General features: G+C 36.5%; 1 protein-coding gene across 1 annotated transcript in view; it reads right to left on the bottom strand.

Moving 5' to 3' along the window:
- Positions 1 to 15,884, bottom strand: part of LOC106639799 (RNA-binding E3 ubiquitin-protein ligase MEX3C) — a 69,430-nt gene extending 53,546 nt beyond the window's left edge. The window contains exon 1 of the mRNA XM_014353573.2: positions 14,604 to 15,884. Within this exon, the coding sequence (XP_014209059.1) occupies positions 14,604 to 14,958 (355 nt within the window). The 5' untranslated portion in view covers positions 14,959 to 15,884. The remainder of the gene's footprint in view (positions 1 to 14,603) is intronic.
- Positions 15,885 to 16,808: the final 924 nt, after the last annotated feature.

Genomic DNA, 16,808 nt, shown 5'->3' with positions numbered 1-16,808 from the left:
TCAGAATTAGTTTACACCAGAAGTAGCTGTAGGTCCGAGTAGGTTCATATGACTCACAAGTTGGATTCACCAATTCTAGTGACTACAAGCATATTTAAGAGTCCGACGACGGAGAAGCTGCGAGGCGTGTAATGACGAAAATCGTTGCGTAATAACACACACAAAAAAAAAAAAAAAAAAAAAAAAAAAAAAGGCTGAAACAGGAGAAAAAGCAAGTATATGCGCTAATACACATGTACGAGTTTGTACGAGAGGTCAACGATCTTCTCTCAAACTATCGGAGGAAGTTCACCGCGAGGAGGCGAAGAACTCTTTTTTTGTAGATTTACCGAGATGCGTCCCGGAAAACGTATGTATACGTTTGGAGCTATGAATTTTCAATTAGCACCCAACTACAACCTGCACTACAAGCGAGTTGATACGAGTTTTAAACGACTCTCTTAGTATGATCACATATTACGGCGAATAAATCTTTGAAAAGTTTATCATTCGGCGTGTGTAGGTACAGCGTAATCGACGGTAGATATAAATTTCATAACACAATGTACCCACTGTTTCATTCAGGTTGGCAAGTTTATCGCAATAAAAATACGCGGCGATAATGACGTGGAAAAAAAAAGTCGTCCCGATTCGTGGAGTCAAAGTTTACAGAGCAAACTTATGGGCCCAATGTCAAGATTCGAGAGTTATGGGGAGGGAGAAAATTGGTGACGACTACGACACCGGATGTCATCGCCTGGAAGAAAAGACGACATCGCCGCCACGACGTGGTAGGATTGTCCAATGGCTCTATGTGTGCGGTGTACAGATGCTATATTTCATATAGTGTATATACATATATTCATCCGAGCCTTTCTTTCCACTCCACACGCGCACATACGTGCGTGTACATACGTACATATGCACACATCATATATCTTTTCCCTTTTGATTTACAAAGAAAAAGCAGCTTTCGTACCACACACGATTGACCAACTGTCTTTGGTGGTAAGTGAAAAAAACACAAATACAATTGCGCGCTTTTCGCTTCGTTTGTCTTTTCTCTCTCCCGCTCCCTTGACGATAAGAAAAGTGCGCTTAATTATATACGAGCAGCGACAGTAGGTCTTAATGGTAAAATGAGCACGATAACACCACCGCTACATCAATACACAATTTCACGCGTGTACATACGCACGAGGTGTACGTACACACTAGTGCGAGTTTACAATACACGCGCTCTCGCCGAGGGAGATAAACATACAGCTTGTGTATTTAGGCTAGCAATAAAAGTCGCTCGATTGGCCGAATCGTGATTGTCGTATGAATATTTATGGGCTGCTGGCTTTGTACAAATGTTTATCTACGGGCTCGCGAGAGACTTGGCGAGTTTGAATTTTGACGCAATCGAGACAATACGTATATATGTATGCATCGACAATATTGATAAACAACAATTAATCGACAATGTGTGATTGTTTTTTTTTCTTCTTTTTTTTTTTTTTGTCATTTTTTATTCGATAAATCTCGTTTGTTTATTTCGATGCATCGATATCTTCGCTATGAATTACTCACTACAGCCTCGAGAAGGTCACAATGAGTAGAAATCTCGATTCAAGACAACATTGCGGCTAATCGGCTTTTTTTTTCTTTGATTTTCGCAAATACATGTGCGTGTGTACGATATTATAAAAAAAAAAAAAAAAAAAATGTTTACCATACCGATCATAACAACGCGACCAACGATTTCACGAAAGGGTATACCCGGGTAACTCACGAACCAAAGGAGGGCAAAAATTGCCGAAGACGCGTTTCCCGCGCATGGGTAAAAAATTAATTCCGTCCATGCATGGGCCAGGCGAGGCGCGCGCGCCGTTCTCGTCAAGGCCGCCTGTACTGCCGGTGTGCTGTTGGCACAGGAGGCGCCCAACCTGTCCATCTGCCGATTTCGCGCGAGTACATACACACACACACGCGCGCGGGCGTACTTACGATATTACAAGCGAAATCGGCCGTTTCGTAATGAGGAACCGATGCGCACGTTGTGTGTACATGATACGCCCAAGACATTCGCTGCATGTAGCTTCAACAGAACGATGTTTAAATTGAGCAGCAGCATTGGCGCGTGCACCTGTGCCTCTTCCCCCCCCCCCTTATTTATTTCCATTCCACGCACTTTTGGACTGTTACTGCTGCCGCTGGCAGATGCATCATGCTCACGATACTTTTATTTTCATTTTTTTTTTTTACAGATTTTATGGAGAGCCAAAGTACACGAAAAAACAGTAGCGTCGTGAGACGCCGATTAGAGAAAATTAAGTCACACACCTTCGTGTACACCGAAAGAGAGATAAAAAAGAAATCAGCCGATCAAACACCGTTCCCGCAGCTATATACTACCGTGTCGGGGAGAGAACGAGCGCCGAATAAGTATACCGATTAATCGTGTAGCGCCTGTAAGCTTGTGTAACATTATTATTCCGGTTGATACGCGCGCACGTTAGATAATATGAGTTGCAGTTGTCCACGTTATTATGCGCTGTACCCATGAAATACGATCGAGCTGAGGCAGACGGAAAATCGGCAGCAGCGCGTTGTTGCGCTCTCGTTTTTTCTGTGAGGTGCATATATATGTGACATCTGGCGTGGATGTACCCATCAAGTGGCTGAGCGCGTATATGTGTATACGTGGACGTGTGTTAGATGATGGAGGGGACGATTGGTAATCCGTTAAACGTAAACATACGTGCGGGTACGGCGCGATCGATCTCTCTTTTTCGGGTTGATGGGCGTGCGTTTGATACAACTATGGGGTGTATTCAATCGTAGATGAAATTATCTCGATTAAACTCCAAAAAATTATTTCACGGTAAAATAAAAATAAAAAAATCGGCAAGAGATCGGTTGACCCGTTTACCCGGCGCTGACGTTGTTACGTTTCTTCATCGTCACGTGTCCTCTCGCGCTAATTCAAACGTATTTCCAATACCCTATGGTATACAGAACGCGTGCGCTGATGTAACCGATCGTGGAGTTTATGCGTACAGGTATGGTCGTTGCTTTATTGCTCGTTTCCTGCGCACCGATACGCGCCGAGAATTTAACGATCTTTCCGAGGCCAGCCCCGCGTGTTTCATTGGCTCGTCGATTTTAAGGATAAGCGTCCCATCATCCATCTCGCGGGTATACAAAGCAACCCGTGACTTTGACTTCCACTTGGCACATCTGGCCGGCAATCTATTCCACGTAAAGTAGACCGAGCACGTAAATCTCCCAAAATGGCCAAAAAAATTAAAAATTTCTAAGAAATACAGACACACCGCCACTGAACTATACGAGGATTTTGTTAGATAAAATATTCCGCGGTGAATGGCTGCATGCGTAAGTACACGCATGTATATGCGAGGGGCTGTCCACGGGATTCAAAAGATTTGAATCTTTATTTGAATCTCTGTTGAATCTTGTATCATTTTTGAATCTCTAATAAAATTAATGTGAAATTGACCTACGATATATAATAAAATGGTATAATTGTATTAGAAACTTTTCAAGATATTGATGTTTAAACATCGTTTTGATAATAATTGGATCCCACATCATATATATTATACAAGTTTGTTTTGTATGCCTTTGTAATAGGCACCATTACTTATTTAAAATAACACATGGTTGGTTATATCGGAGTACTTTCATCTCAATTATTAATGTACACACGTTTGTTATTGTTATTACTGTGATGAATAATATTGATAAATATAGTTCAATTAGAACGTATATCACATGACACAAACATCGACAGGTGTAAAAATACTAATTAAGATAGCTCCCTTGCGAAATCCTACGGAATGAAGTATGTTTCATTCAATAGATTTTAATCCACTGAATCCAATGGTGTCCTTGTTTATACCACAAGTGGAGCCAAATCTCGAGATATTTTAGCTTAAAGTTGAATATTTTAACACGAGCTCAAATGGCAGAGCATAAAAATATCAGCTTTACAGGCATTTCCCAACACACAATAAAAAATCTGAGCAGACAAATTATGATGTACTTGTAGAAAAATCCCTGTTCTTCTCAATCCTGTCATGTAAAATGCTGGTAATGAGGCATTTTTCAAAGATATTTGCCAAGGAAGATGTAAAAATCAGCTTCATGGTTATAAATGACTGTAGCAGAATACGAACACTGATGTACGTATATACGTATATATACACAAGTGAAACTCACCTACTTGACTAGAGCAGTAGACAAGGGAGCTACCTTAATAAAGAAACCATATTTACCTTGATTTTTACATCAATTCAGTTCCCTTCATTTCATGAAATGATCAAATAATTCTTGTTTTCAATAAAACTGAACATTCATATGAATCTAATCACGGCTCATCGAAATAATCTTTTTTTCTCAGCGTGTTATACACATACATTTACCAGCATTTTTCTACAAGATTTTTCTAGTCTAAAAAAAATGCAAACATTTACATTTAAACAACGGCTGTCTTTAAAAAAAATTCATTGGCGATTTAAAAAAGATTCAAAAGGTATTCAAATGAAGATTCAATTGCGATTCAACCACCATTCAATGGAGATTTGAATCTTGAATCTATCAGACTACAGATAAAGGCCCCATTCACTCGAACTGTTACTCGAATGGTACTAAAGATTCAGGCATTACTAGTAATTTTATTAAATATCCAAGTTAAATTACAACTAAGCAACGTTGATAGTAGGCAATATGCTTTTTTTCGATGAAACTTCTCATTTGTAACTGTTAATGTGACATTTTTATTTGGCGTGATCAATAAATGTCAATGAATTTAAAAATAGACTTTCATATCAAATCAGCCAAATGAAGTTTTTTTTACTACTGCATTCCAATGCATATACCGACGTGAGCGGTAAAATATTTTGAATCTAAAAATTGAGGTTCAGAGATTTACGTTTAAACAACGGCTGTCTTTGAAAAAGTTTCATTGGCGATTTAAAAAAGATTCAAAAGGTATTCAAATGCAATTCAATTGCGATTCAACCATCATTTAATGGTAATTTGAATCTTGAATCTATCAGACTACATATAAAGGCCCCATTCACTCGAACTGTTACTCGAAGCCGTACTAAAGATTCAGGCATTACGAGTAATTTTATTAAATATCCAAGTTAAATTACAACTAAACAACATCGATAGTAGGCAATATGCTTTTTTTCGATGAAACTTCTCATTTATAACTGTTAATGTGTCATTTTTATTTGGCGTGATCAATAAATGTCAATGAATTTAAAAATAGACTTTCATATCAAATCAGCCAAATAAAGTTTTTTTTACTACTGCATTCCAATGCATATACCGATGTGAGCGGTAAAATATTTTGAATCTAAAAATTGAGGTTCAGAGATTTACGTTTAAACAACGGCTGTCTTTGAAAAAGTTTCATTGGCGATTTAAAAAAGATTCAAAAGGTATTCAAATGCAATTCAATTGCGATTTAACCATCATTTAATGGTAATTTGAATCTTGAATCTATCAGACTACAGATAAAGGCCCCATTCACTCGAACTGTTACTCGAATGGTACTAAAGATTCAGGCATTACTAGTAATTTTTTTAAATATCCAAGTTAAATTACAACTAAGCAACATTGACAGTAGGCAATATGCTTTTTTTCGATGAAACTTCTCATTTATAACTGTTAATGTGTCATTTTTATTTGGCGTGATCAGTAAATGTCAATGAATTTAAAAATAGACTTTCATATCAAACCGGCCAAATAAAGTTTTTTTTACTACTGCATTCCAATGCACATACCGACGTGAGCGGTAAAATATTTTGAATCTAAAAATTGAGGTTCAGAGATTTACGTTTAAACAACGGCTGTCTTTGAAAAAGTTTCATTGGCGATTTAAAAAAGATTCAAAAGGTATTCAAATGCAATTCAATTGCGATTCAACCATCATTTAATGGTAATTTGAATCTTGAATCTATCAGACTACAGATAAAGGCCCCATTCACTCGAACTGTTACTCGAATGGTACTAAAGATTCAGGCATTACTAGTAATTTTTTTAAATATCCAAGTTAAATTACAACTAAGCAACATTGACAGTAGGCAATATGCTTTTTTTCGATGAAACTTCTCATTTATAACTGTTAATGTGTCATTTTTATTTGGTGTGATCAATAAATGTCAATGAATTTAAAAATAGACTTTCATATCAAATCAGCCAAATGAAGTTTTTTTTACTACTGCATTCCAATGCATATACCGACGTGAGCGGTAAAATATTTTGAATCTAAAAATTGAGGTTCAGAGATTCACGTTTAAACAACGGCTGTCTTTGAAAAAGTTTCATTGGCGATTTAAAAAAGATTCAAAAGGTATTCAAATGCAATTCAATGGCGATTCAACCATCATTTAATGGTAATTTGAATCTTGAATCTATCAGACTACAGATAAAGGCCCCATTCACTCGAACTGTTACTCGAATGGTACTAAAGATTCAGGCATTACTAGTAATTTTTTTAAATATCCAAGTTAAATTACAACTAAGCAACATTGACAGTAGGCAATATGCTTTTTTTCGATGAAACTTCTCATTTATAACTGTTAATGTGTCATTTTTATTTGGCGTGATCAATAAATGTCAATGAATTTAAAAATAGACTTTCATATCAAACCGGCCAAATAAAGTTTTTTTTACTACTGCATTCCAATGCATATACCGATGTGAGCGGTAAAATATTTTGAATCTAAAAATTGAGGTTCAGAGATTTACGTTTAAACAACGGCTGTCTTTGAAAAAGTTTCATTGGCGATTTAAAAAAGATTCAAAAGGTATTCAAATGCAATTCAATTGCGATTCAACCATCATTTAATGGTAATTTGAATCTTGAATCTATCAGACTACAGATAAAGACCCCATTCACTCGAACTGTTACTCGAAGCCGTACTAAAGATTCAGGCATTACGAGTAATTTTATTAAATATCCAAGTTAAATTACAACTAAGCAACATTGATAGTAGGTGAATAGATAGCATTGGTGAATAGAATACCAACTATTTTTTACTGGATTTATTAAAAAAATAATTTCTTGGGCGAATAAGCACGTGCGATTATTGGAACCCAACAAGTTTTCAGTAGATTTGTCAGTAATATCTGCCTTTAGGCGAGTAAGCATCAGTCATGAGAAACCCAACAGATTTTGGGTGATTTTATTAATAAAATAATCTTTTTGACGAGTAACCATCGGCGATTAGAATCCTCAGAGATTTTTTGTGGATTTATCAATAGAATAATGTCTTAGGCAAGTAAGCATCGGTGAATAGAAACTCAACAATTTATTAGTGGATTTATTATTACAATAATTTTTTAAGCGAGTAAGCATCGGTGATACGAAACCCAACAGTTTTTGATAAAATAATCTCTTTGGCGAGTGAACATCGGCGAGTAAAATCCTAGTAGTTTTTAGTGGATTCATCAATAAAATAATCTTTCAAACAATTGAGCATCAGGGATAAGACACTAAATGGGTTTCCAGTGGATTATTTAACAACATCTGCCTTTGGGCGAGCAAGCGGTGGTGATACGGAGCCCAACATATTTTTTGTGAATTTATTAGTAAAATAAGCTTTTACGCTAGTGAGCATCGGCGACAAGGAATCATACAGTTGTTTAGTATATTTATTCAGAAATCTCCTAAGAGATTAATTTTGTAAATAAATTCCCTAAAAACCAGTTAGGTTTCTGATCCCTAAAGCCTACTCGCCTCAAAGATTTTTTTTAAATTTAATTCCCAAATAAACAGTTGACGTTCTAATCGCCGACGCTTACTTGTTTAAAAGATTATTTTATTAATAAATCCAGTGAAAAACAGTTGGGTTTCTAATCGCCGATGCTTACTCGCCTCAAAGATTATTTTTTTAATTAATTGTCAAGTAAACAGTTGAAGTTCAAATCGCCGACGCTCACTCGTTTAAAAGATAAATTTATTAATAAATCTAGTGAAAAACAGTTGGGTTTCTTATTGCCGATGCTTACTCTTTTGAAAGATTATTCTATCAATAAATCCAGTGGAAAACAATTGGGTTTCTAATCGCCGACGCTTAGTCTTTTAAAAGATTATTTTATTAATAAATCCAGTGATTATTAGTTGGATTTTCAATCATTGATGCCTACTCGCCTCAAAGATTATTTTTTTATTTAATTCCCTAATAAAGAGTTGACGTTCTAATCGCCGACGCTTACTCGCCTCAAAGTTTATTTTTTTAATTAATTGTCAAGTAAACAGTTGGGTTTCTAATCGCCGACGCTTACTCTTTTAAAAGATTATTTTATTAATAAATCCAGTGATTAATAGTTGGATTTTCAATCACCGATGCCTACTCGCCTCAAAGATTATTTTTTTAATTAATTCCCAAATAAACAGTTGACGTTCTAATCGCCGACGCTTACTCTTTTAGAAGATTATTCTATAAATAAATCCAGTGAAAAATAATTGGGTTTCTAATCGCCAATGCTTACTCGTTTAATAGATTATTTTATTAATAAATCCAGTGATTAATAGTTGGATTTTCAATCACCGATGCCTACTTGCCTCAAAGATTACTTTTTTAATTAATTCCCAAATAAACAGTTGACGTTCTAATCGCCGACGCTTACTCTTTTAAAAGATTATTCTATAAATAAATCCAGTGAAAAATAATTGGGTTTCTAATCGCCAATGCTTACTCGTTTAACAGATTATTTTATTAATAAATCCAGTGAACAATAGTTGGGTTTCTAATCGCCGATGCTTACTCGCCTCAAAGACTATTTTTTTAATTAATTGTCAAGTAAACAGTTGAAGTTTAAATCGCCGACGCTCACTCGTTTAAAAGATAATTTTATTGATAAATCTAGCGAAAAACAGTTGGGTTTCTTATCGCCGATGCTTACTCTTTTAAAAGATTATTTTATTAATAAGTGGAAAACAATTGGGTTTCTAATCGCCGATGCTTACTCGTTTAAAAGATTATTTTATTAATAAATCTAGTGAAAAACAGTTGGGTTTCTTATTGCCGATGCTTACTCTTTTGAAAGATTATTCTATCAATAAATCCAGTGGAAAACAATTGGGTTTCTAATCGCCGACGCTTAGTCTTTTAAAAGATTATTTTATTAATAAATCCAGTGATTATTAGTTGGATTTTCAATCATTGATGCCTACTCGCCTCAAAGATTATTTTTTTATTTAATTCCCTAATAAAGAGTTGACGTTCTAATCGCCGACGCTTACTCGTTTAAAAGATTATTTTATTAATTAATCCAGTGAAAAACAGTTGGGTTTCTAATCGCCGATGCTTACTCGCCTCAAAGATTATTTTTTAAATTAATTGTCAAGTAAACAGTTGGGTTTCTAATCGCCGACGCTTACTCTTTTAAAAGATTATTTTATTAATAAATCCAGTGATTAATAGTTGGATTTTCAATCACCGATGCCTACTCGCCTCAAAGATTATTTTTTTAATTAATTCCCAAATAAACAGTTGACGTTCTAATCGCCGACGCTTACTCTTTTAAAAGATTATTCTATAAATAAATCCAGTGAAAAATAATTGGGTTTCTAATCGCCGACGCTTACTCGTTTAATAGATTATTTTATTAATTAATCCAGTGAAAAACAGTTGGGTTTCTAATCGCCGATGCTTACTCGCCTCAAAGATTATTTTTTTAATTAATTGTCAAGTAAACAGTTGAAGTTCAAATCGCCGACGCTCACTCGTTTAAAAGATAAATTTATTAATAAATCTAGTGAAAAACAGTTGGGTTTCTTATTGCCGATGCTTACTCTTTTGAAAGATTATTCTATCAATAAATCCAGTGGAAAACAATTGGGTTTCTAATCGCCGACGCTTAGTCTTTTAAAAGATTATTTTATTAATAAATCCAGTGATTATTAGTTGGATTTTCAATCATTGATGCCTACTCGCCTCAAAGATTATTTTTTTATTTAATTCCCTAATAAAGAGTTGACGTTCTAATCGCCGACGCTTACTCGCCTCAAAGTTTATTTTTTTAATTAATTGTCAAGTAAACAGTTGGGTTTCTAATCGCCGACGCTTACTCTTTTAAAAGATTATTTTATTAATAAATCCAGTGATTAATAGTTGGATTTTCAATCACCGATGCCTACTCGCCTCAAAGATTATTTTTTTAATTAATTCCCAAATAAACAGTTGACGTTCTAATCGCCGACGCTTACTCTTTTAGAAGATTATTCTATAAATAAATCCAGTGAAAAATAATTGGGTTTCTAATCGCCAATGCTTACTCGTTTAATAGATTATTTTATTAATAAATCCAGTGATTAATAGTTGGATTTTCAATCACCGATGCCTACTTGCCTCAAAGATTACTTTTTTAATTAATTCCCAAATAAACAGTTGACGTTCTAATCGCCGACGCTTACTCTTTTAAAAGATTATTCTATAATAAATCCAGTGAAAAATAATTGGGTTTCTAATCGCCAATGCTTACTCGTTTAACAGATTATTTTATTAATAAATCCAGTGAACAATAGTTGGGTTTCTAATCGCCGATGCTTACTCGCCTCAAAGACTATTTTTTTAATTAATTGTCAAGTAAACAGTTGAAGTTTAAATCGCCGACGCTCACTCGTTTAAAAGATAATTTTATTGATAAATCTAGCGAAAAACAGTTGGGTTTCTTATCGCCGATGCTTACTCTTTTAAAAGATTATTTTATTAATAAGTGGAAAACAATTGGGTTTCTAATCGCCGATGCTTACTCGTTTAAAAGATTATTTTATTAATAAATCTAGTGAAAAACAGTTGGGTTTCTTATTGCCGATGCTTACTCTTTTGAAAGATTATTCTATCAATAAATCCAGTGGAAAACAATTGGGTTTCTAATCGCCGACGCTTAGTCTTTTAAAAGATTATTTTATTAATAAATCCAGTGATTATTAGTTGGATTTTCAATCATTGATGCCTACTCGCCTCAAAGATTATTTTTTTATTTAATTCCCTAATAAAGAGTTGACGTTCTAATCGCCGACGCTTACTCGTTTAAAAGATTATTTTATTAATTAATCCAGTGAAAAACAGTTGGGTTTCTAATCGCCGATGCTTACTCGCCTCAAAGATTATTTTTTAAATTAATTGTCAAGTAAACAGTTGGGTTTCTAATCGCCGACGCTTACTCTTTTAAAAGATTATTTTATTAATAAATCCAGTGATTAATAGTTGGATTTTCAATCACCGATGCCTACTCGCCTCAAAGATTATTTTTTTAATTAATTCCCAAATAAACAGTTGACGTTCTAATCGCCGACGCTTACTCTTTTAAAAGATTATTCTATAAATAAATCCAGTGAAAAATAATTGGGTTTCTAATCGCCGACGCTTACTCGTTTAATAGATTATTTTATTAATTAATCCAGTGAAAAACAGTTGGGTTTCTAATCGCCGATGCTTACTCGCCTCAAAGTTTATTTTTTTAATTAATTGTCAAGTAAACAGTTGAGTTTCTAATCGCCGACGCTTACTCTTTTAAAAGATTATTTTATTAATAAATCCAGTGATTAATAGTTGGATTTTCAATCACCGATGCCTACTCGCCTCAAAGATTACTTTTTTAATTAATTCCCAAATAAACAGTTGACGTTCTAATCGCCGACGCTTACTCTTTTAAAAGATTATTCTATAAATAAATCCAGTGAAAAATAATTGGGTTTCTAATCGCCAATGCTTACTCGTTTAATAGATTATTTTATTAATAAATCCAGTGAACAATAGTTGGGTTTCTAATCGCCGATGCTTACTCGCCTCAAAGACTATTTTTTTAATTAATTGTCAAGTAAACAGTTGAAGTTCAAATCGCCGACGCTCACTCGTTTAAAAGATAATTTTATTGATAAATCTAGCGAAAAACAGTTGGGTTTCTTATCGCCGATGCTTACTCTTTTAAAAGATTATTTTATTAATAAGTGGAAAACAATTGGGTTTCTAATCGCCGATGCTTACTCGTTTAAAAGATTATTTTATTAATAAATCTAGTGAAAAACAGTTGGGTTTCTAATCGCCGATGCTTACTCGCCTCAAAGATTATTTTTTTAATTAATTGTCAAGTAAACAGTTGGGTTTCTAATTGCCTATGCTTACTCGCCTCAAAGATTATTTTAATATCTAATTTCCAAAAAAACAGTTGGGTTTTTAATCACCGCTGCTTACTCACCAAGGCAGATATTGTTAATAAATATACTGATAAACTATTGGGTTTCTTATCGCCGATGCTTGATTGCTCAAAAGGTTATTTAATTAAATTAAATTTTTTTTGTGATTCAAGATTCAAATCCTAATTGAATCGTTATTATTTCTTGAATCTTTGAATCCCGTGGACAGCCCCTCGTGTATATGTATGCTTACACTTACCCGGCGTGCGTACCGATCAATGTCGCGACAAGGGACGATTTTAACTTTTTTTTCGGCTTCCCTCTCCTTGCGACTACTATTACTGGATATTCCAAAGGTCTCGGCACCGGTAGCAGGTTCGTGGAAAGCTTACGGTGTGCACGACTGATGTGAGGGGGCGTGGATTTTCATAAAATTGTTTCAAGTGGTAGGAATTACGTTTGTAGTTAGCGGTCTATCTCTTTTGGTTTTGGAGAGTAAGAGAAGATGAATACATTTTTAACGGGACACAGTCATCATCGGGAGATCGTGCGTAATGACTATCGATTGGTATTCAAGATTTAATGAGAGGAATCACATGTAAGTATATACATTTCAATTAGGATTGGTACTCTAAGGATTTTTGAACTGAAAAAAAAAGAGATTTCCTTATTTTTATAGGTACATTACGACATCATAATGCAATGATCGTTTGGGAAAACTAATCGCCAAAAGTAAATATATCGTAAATATAAATTCAAATGATTTTGGTCTCTGTATTTCTAAAAAAAAAAAAAAAAAAAAAAAAAAATTCAAACAACGTAATTGGGTGAACGAACTGTGTTACGGATGGAGTAACATTTTATCTCGCTCCGAGATATGGTGTGGATAATCAATCAAATTACGAATTAGAAATCTCGTCAAATTATAAATAAACGCATAATAAAAAAACGATCGTTTTGTAATAGAGGCATTCGCAGCAGCACGTGGATAATCACAATAAAAAAAAAGCTTTCAAAGCTCGTGAGTCAGCAATGTCATCCGGACGTCACTATCACCATCACGAGCAATGATGATTACGCTAAATTAATTAAAATTCTTGCTCCTTTGATTGATTTACCTACAAACGAACTACAATTGTTATTTTTGTTCGCGTTAAAACAAACATAATGTAAACAAATTCGAGCAAATTCCATTTACCTCTATCGCCGAATTATCATTTAAACTCACACATTCGAGTACAAGAGCTTTTCGAGTATAGTAGCAACACCTCTTGTACCTCCGTTTCGTCCAATGTATAATAAATTATTTTCTACACGTATAAACGCGTGTATAAAGATAGGAGAGGCTGAATCGGCTGGAAGTCCAAAAGACAAAAGGAAGAAGAGAGAGAAAGAATGGAAGAGGGAAAATACACCGAAGCAGCATGCAGCGCGCGTATACCTACCCATATAGTCTACGTGCGTGCGTCAATACGCTGAAGATAAAGGAAAAGCCGGTGCGTGTGGAAACATTTTTCTTTCTTTTCCTTCTTACCGCGAGAAAAGTGGAAAACCAGAGTACATGTGAAATATCAAGTCTTGGTGTACGCGACAGAAAACCCGGTTCCGAGCAAAGATACTCGTTTTTGCGAGCGTTTTTGAAGGTTGCCACTCTCAAAAGAAATTATCCGGTTGTTCACCTTTTTTTTTTCTTTTTTTTTTTTTTCTTCTTTTGGCTTTTTACGAGACGTGTGAGGGAGGTTATTTTTAAACAAACACGTGTTTTGATCGGTAAACACGAGCCTTGAATGTTCGCCGGGTTGCCGTTGAATTTTCATCAGCGGACGTTTTATCGAGAATACGTGTGCCTTTTTTTCTTTTGTGAACATATAGGTGGTAGTCCTGATAAGAGCAAAGAATTATTTTTTTTGCGTTTGAAAACTTGTCCGAGCTGGAGGAAAATAAATTTACAAAATCGTCGTCGATTTTCACGACCTGCCCGCATACACGTATAGTTACTAATATCTCAAGAGACGTAAAGAACAAGGTGAACGACAATCTGTCACGATTAAAAATTAAAAAGAACCGATTGACACGTACAGCACATCCGTTAAATCTCAATATTTACTACTTTATCGTACAAGACAGACCGATCAAGTATTTATAGATCCACGTAACGTTATATTTTCATTTTCAAACTCGCCCCCTCCCCCCCGCGATACAGAAAGACCTAAAATCTTCTCTCCCACGCATGTTCACCTTCACTTTGTCAACAAGCACGTAACTTACTTTTCCGATATCAGTAAGACACTAGATTTCAATTCTCATATAAATATACCACGAAACAATGTAAATACAATAAAAAAAAAAAAAAAAAAAAAAAAAAAAAAAAAAAAAATCAAGAGCTTCATCTTAGCTCTTCACCGACATAATATGAACACACATCTATACGTAAACGCGTGACCATACGATATCTCACCTTGTCTGCCGACGATCTCGGCCACGTGCTCGCTGCTGGGTACGGGCACGCACTCGGTCATGTTCTGGCTCTTCTTCGAGCGGGCCTCCTCGAACACGCTCGACTGGCCGGTCTGCATGCCATCCGCGTCCTGGCCGACGACAGTTCCGACACCCGACCCGTTGGACCCGACCCCGGGACTCGCGCCGTTGGAACACCCGCCCTGCTCTAATCCGAGCATCGACAGCTCGAGGGCCAGCTGAAGGGCGCGCTGTTCCTCGATGGTGCTGTTGCTCGTGGGGCCGCCGCCACCACCACCTCCGTTCCCGGCCATAACCGAGGCTCGCTCCATCTCCGGGAATAAGCTCGTCGGCATCTCGACTATGCTGCTACTCTGCACGTACGTTTTAATGATGCCGGTCTCTCTCTCTCTCTCTCTCTCTCTCTCTCCTTCTTCACACACTCGTCACTTCTGCTCTGTGTATGTGAGATCGAGTATAGGTCTGGAATATATTTTGCTGTCTTATGTATTGTTCACAACTTCACTGTTTTGCGACAAGTATGATAAATCGTTAAAATAATTTGTAACACTGTAAACAGGCGCAACACTGACGACGACAATCGATTGCTGTACATGCGTACACACTAGAATACTTTTTTTTCCTTTCGTCTTGCACACAGCGCGCACACGTGGTCTATCAACTGTATATTATGCTGTCCGGCTGATTATTTTACACTATGTGAGTATAATACACGTTGTTATCCTCACTTATTCACTGTTTCCCTATTTATTTTTTCTTTTCTATTAAATTCGTCTTCGACGGACAGATAAAATCGCGCGTACGTGCCGACGAGTTTGGAACGACCGGCGTGTTCGTACGTATATACATAAATGCTCCGATGACTCGTCCTCTCGTCGTCGAAAGTATACAAGTCTCTCGAATAGATGGGACGTACGAGTAGGTATAATACCCAATGTTATGTTGACGAACGAACAGAGCACGCGAGTGTTTCTCTTAACCTCTCGAGAATTAAACGACGGGCGCGACAAGTGAACTTTGTTGTTGACGTTTAAACGTATATATTATGTACGGGCGACTTCTTCTGCTGTTGGTGCCGGAACAACTAACGCGTGGTGTGCCTCTGATGGGTATGTGCTTGGTGTGCTATGGTTATACACTCGTCGGTCCGGCGTGTTTTAACGTGCGTGAATGATTGTATGTAGGTATGTTTAACGGTGGGGGAAGAAGGCTTTTCAACGCCTTGGACTACCCTCTCGCTTGCCGAGTACCACTGCGACTGAACACTGCGGCGCGCGCCGACTTTGCTGCTACTCTCCTCTCGTGACGGCGGGCGGCAGCTGCTCTCTTCCCCTCTCGTTCTCGCTCTCTCTCTCTCTCTTTCCCATGTCGCTTACTTACGTACTATATACCTATATGTACCATGTGCGGCGACGGCGGCGCGTGCGCTTCCGCTGTACTTGTATTATTGTGCTGCATTTCTCTCCGTCCCTCTCGAGGTTTTGAGTAGGTATACATCAGCGCTCCCAAAAGTGGCTACCGAACTTGGGGGGAAATTCAAATTGGCTATATGGAGCAAGACGCAAAACCTCAGATAACTCGACAACATTCCATACACCATAACTTGATCAATTAATCCTAAGCTATTTAACCCAATAACCCAACGCGCCCATACGCAGTATCACGAGCAGTAATAATTAATAAAATAAATTAAACAATAACACAAGCGCCAATCCCCACACAACCCGGGGCGCTTACTGGTCACTTTAATTATTAAGAAAATTAATAAAGTAGAGCAAGCGCCAATCCCCACAAAACCCAGGGCACTTTCTGGTCGCTTTAATTATTGATAAAATAAGTAAAATAACACAAGCGCCAATCCCCACACAATCTGCGACGCTTTCTGGTCACTTTAATTATTAACAAAGTTGATAAAGTAGAGCAATCGCCAATCCCCACACAACCCAGGGCGCTTTCTGGTTACTTTGTTAACTAATATAAAAAAAAATAACACAAGCGCCAATTACCAAACAACCCGAGGCGCTTACTGGTCACTTTAATTATTAACAAAATTAATAAAGTAGGGCAAGCGCCAATCCCCACAAAACCCAGGGCACTTTCTGGTCGCTTTAATTATTGATAAAATAAGTAAAATAACACAAGCGCCAATCCCCACACAACCCGGGGCACTTTCTGGTCACTTTGT

The sequence above is a fragment of the Copidosoma floridanum genome, unplaced genomic scaffold, assembly GCF_036245765.1.
Source record: "Copidosoma floridanum isolate Cflo_tuat_1 unplaced genomic scaffold, Cflo_Japanese_pri ptg000001l, whole genome shotgun sequence".
NCBI classification, from domain to species: domain Eukaryota; kingdom Metazoa; phylum Arthropoda; class Insecta; order Hymenoptera; family Encyrtidae; genus Copidosoma; species Copidosoma floridanum.
Note: the sequence above shows the minus strand (reverse complement) of the source record. Positions and strands in the feature narration are given on the sequence as shown.